This window comes from Plasmodium reichenowi, chromosome 5 (genome assembly GCF_001601855.1).
Source record: "Plasmodium reichenowi strain SY57 chromosome 5, whole genome shotgun sequence".
Lineage (NCBI taxonomy): Eukaryota > Apicomplexa > Aconoidasida > Haemosporida > Plasmodiidae > Plasmodium > Plasmodium reichenowi.
This window is the reverse complement of record NC_033650.1, coordinates 228,284-230,655: the sequence shown is the minus strand read 5'-3', so window position 1 is coordinate 230,655 and position 2,372 is coordinate 228,284. Positions and strand designations below refer to the sequence as shown.

At 23.1% G+C, this 2,372-nt stretch overlaps 1 protein-coding gene across 1 annotated transcript; it reads right to left on the bottom strand.

The window, feature by feature from the left end:
• Positions 1-319: 319 nt before the first annotated feature.
• PRSY57_0506800 (cell differentiation protein rcd1, putative) lies at positions 320-2,344 on the bottom strand (the record flags this gene model as incomplete). Its single annotated transcript, XM_012906139.2, has 1 exon — positions 320-2,344. The coding sequence occupies one exon, from the start codon at positions 2,342-2,344 to the stop codon at positions 320-322; it is 2,025 nt and encodes a 674-aa protein (XP_012761593.2).
• Between the last annotated feature and the right edge of the window lie 28 nt (positions 2,345-2,372).

Genomic DNA, 2,372 nt, shown 5'->3' with positions numbered 1-2,372 from the left:
AAAAAAAAAAAAAAAAAAGAAAAAGGAAAAAAAAAAAAAAAAAAAGTTAAGCACACACATAATATATATATATATATATATATATATATATATATTTATTTATTTATTTATTTATGAATGTGCATAGAAAGAAAAGGTACTATTATATTTAATTTTACTTATTTATTTTGATTTTGCAACGTTATAGTTAATTTAATGTAATAGTAATATATAATATGAATAAAATTATTAGTGTCATTTTTATTTTTATTTTTATTTTATTTTTTTTTGTTTTTTTTTTTTTTTATGTTGTAGAACTTTATTTTTTTTTCTTACCATTTTAATTATCATTCATATTATTATTATTTACACTATCATCATTCATATTATTATTATTTACACTATCATTATTGATATTATTATTATTATTATTATTATCATTCATAATATTATCATTGATATTATTATTATTATTATTATTATCATTATTATTGTCATTAATATTATTGTCGTTTATATCATTATTAGTTAGATCCGGGTTCAACTTGTTATTCGTGATTTTCGCACATTTAAGGTTACTATCCTTGATTTTATTGTTGAAGGATTGACTTGAGTTATTTTCGATGTTATCATTTATATTATGAATATTGGTGTGAGTGTCCGTTTTAGGCATATTAATATTGATTTCATTTAAGGCTGTGGGAACATTTAAATTTGTGTATACATTTTGTGACATTTTATTTATGGTTTGATTATTTATATTTGATGTGTTTTGATTTGTATTATGATTAATAAAGTTTGTATTTTTCATGGTTGGATTTTCATCATCATTGTTTATATTGTATAATAATTGTAATAACCATTTTTTTGTAAATGGGTCTTCTTTTAAGCATGGTAAGAATGCTTTATGAACATGTCTTAAGGGTTCAGGTAAGCAATATTTCAGAGCTTCTAGAGCTCTTGCATTTTCTGATAATCTTAAATAACAGCGTACAATATGTTTAAGTAATCTTGAGGAAGGGTTTTCAACAAGTGAATTAACCATATTAGCTAGTACTGTAGAAACAGCATAAAATCTTTCGGGTGTTGCACAAATATAATTTAGACCTAATTCATCAATCAATATTTTTTGAACAATAAAGGTAGCAACAGTTTTTGATAATTCACTTCCGGTTTCCATAATTCTTAAACATAATGGAATAATTTCTGTTTGTAGAAGGAAATTTATAACTTCTGGATTGTCAACTTTAACAAGAGCACCTATGACACCTAATGATGTTAATCTTAGATATTCAAAAGGTCTATTTTTGGATTCAGCATTTAAAAAGGGGTAGAGAAATAATGGAATGTGTGCATTCAAAAAATGTTGTTTGGTTTCTGGATGAGAAGCTACACATTGTAAAAGAGCTAAAGAATTACAAACACGATTTGAAGAAGATGTTGTTAATAATGGTGGTGATAATTGTGGATATATAGAAACTATTTCTTGTAATAATGTTGTAATGGTACCAAAGGAGTTCCAAAGAACAGGAGCAATATCATGATAGGTTTCTCTTTTTCTAGATAATTCAAGTAAAGCATTTTCTCTTTTTTCTGAAAAACATAAATCATATACAAGTTGATATACTTTTTTTTTTTCTTCTTCATTATTTATTGTATTTTCTTGACAAGATATTAAATTATTTATATTATTATCATTCTTTGTCTGATCTTGTTCGCTTGTCGTATTATCCTTATGAAAATCATTACATTCGTTCGTGTTCTTATATTTGTTATTCTCATTATTGTTATTACATATAGGATTACTATTACTATTATTAATATTACTATTATTATTATTATTATTATTAATATTATTATTATTAATATTATTATTATTAATATTATTATTATTAATATTATCATTACAATTTATATTATTATTTATATTATCATTCATATTGTCATTATTATTCATATTATTAACCGCTGTAGTAACATTTCCAAGGTTACATACACTCATGTTATTACGATCCAAATTTTGTAAACATTCATTTAATGGACTATGAATACCATTTACATTAATTGTGTTATTTATATCATCTACATTGTTTACATCATCTGAATTGTTTATATCTCCAGGTTTGTTTATATCTTCCGATTTATTCATATTTCCACAGTTAATTACCTCATCCGAATTATTTAAATCACTTGTGTTATTCACACTACCCATGTTTATATCTTCTCCTATGCATACACCACCTTGATTAAGCTTACTTGAATTGATATTACTAACGACGTTATTATTTGCATTCACAGGAAAAATATTCTTGTTTAAATTCTTCATTTTATTACTACCTTTAATCATGTCATTATTAATCACCATATTTTCTTTACAAATGTAACGTGATTAA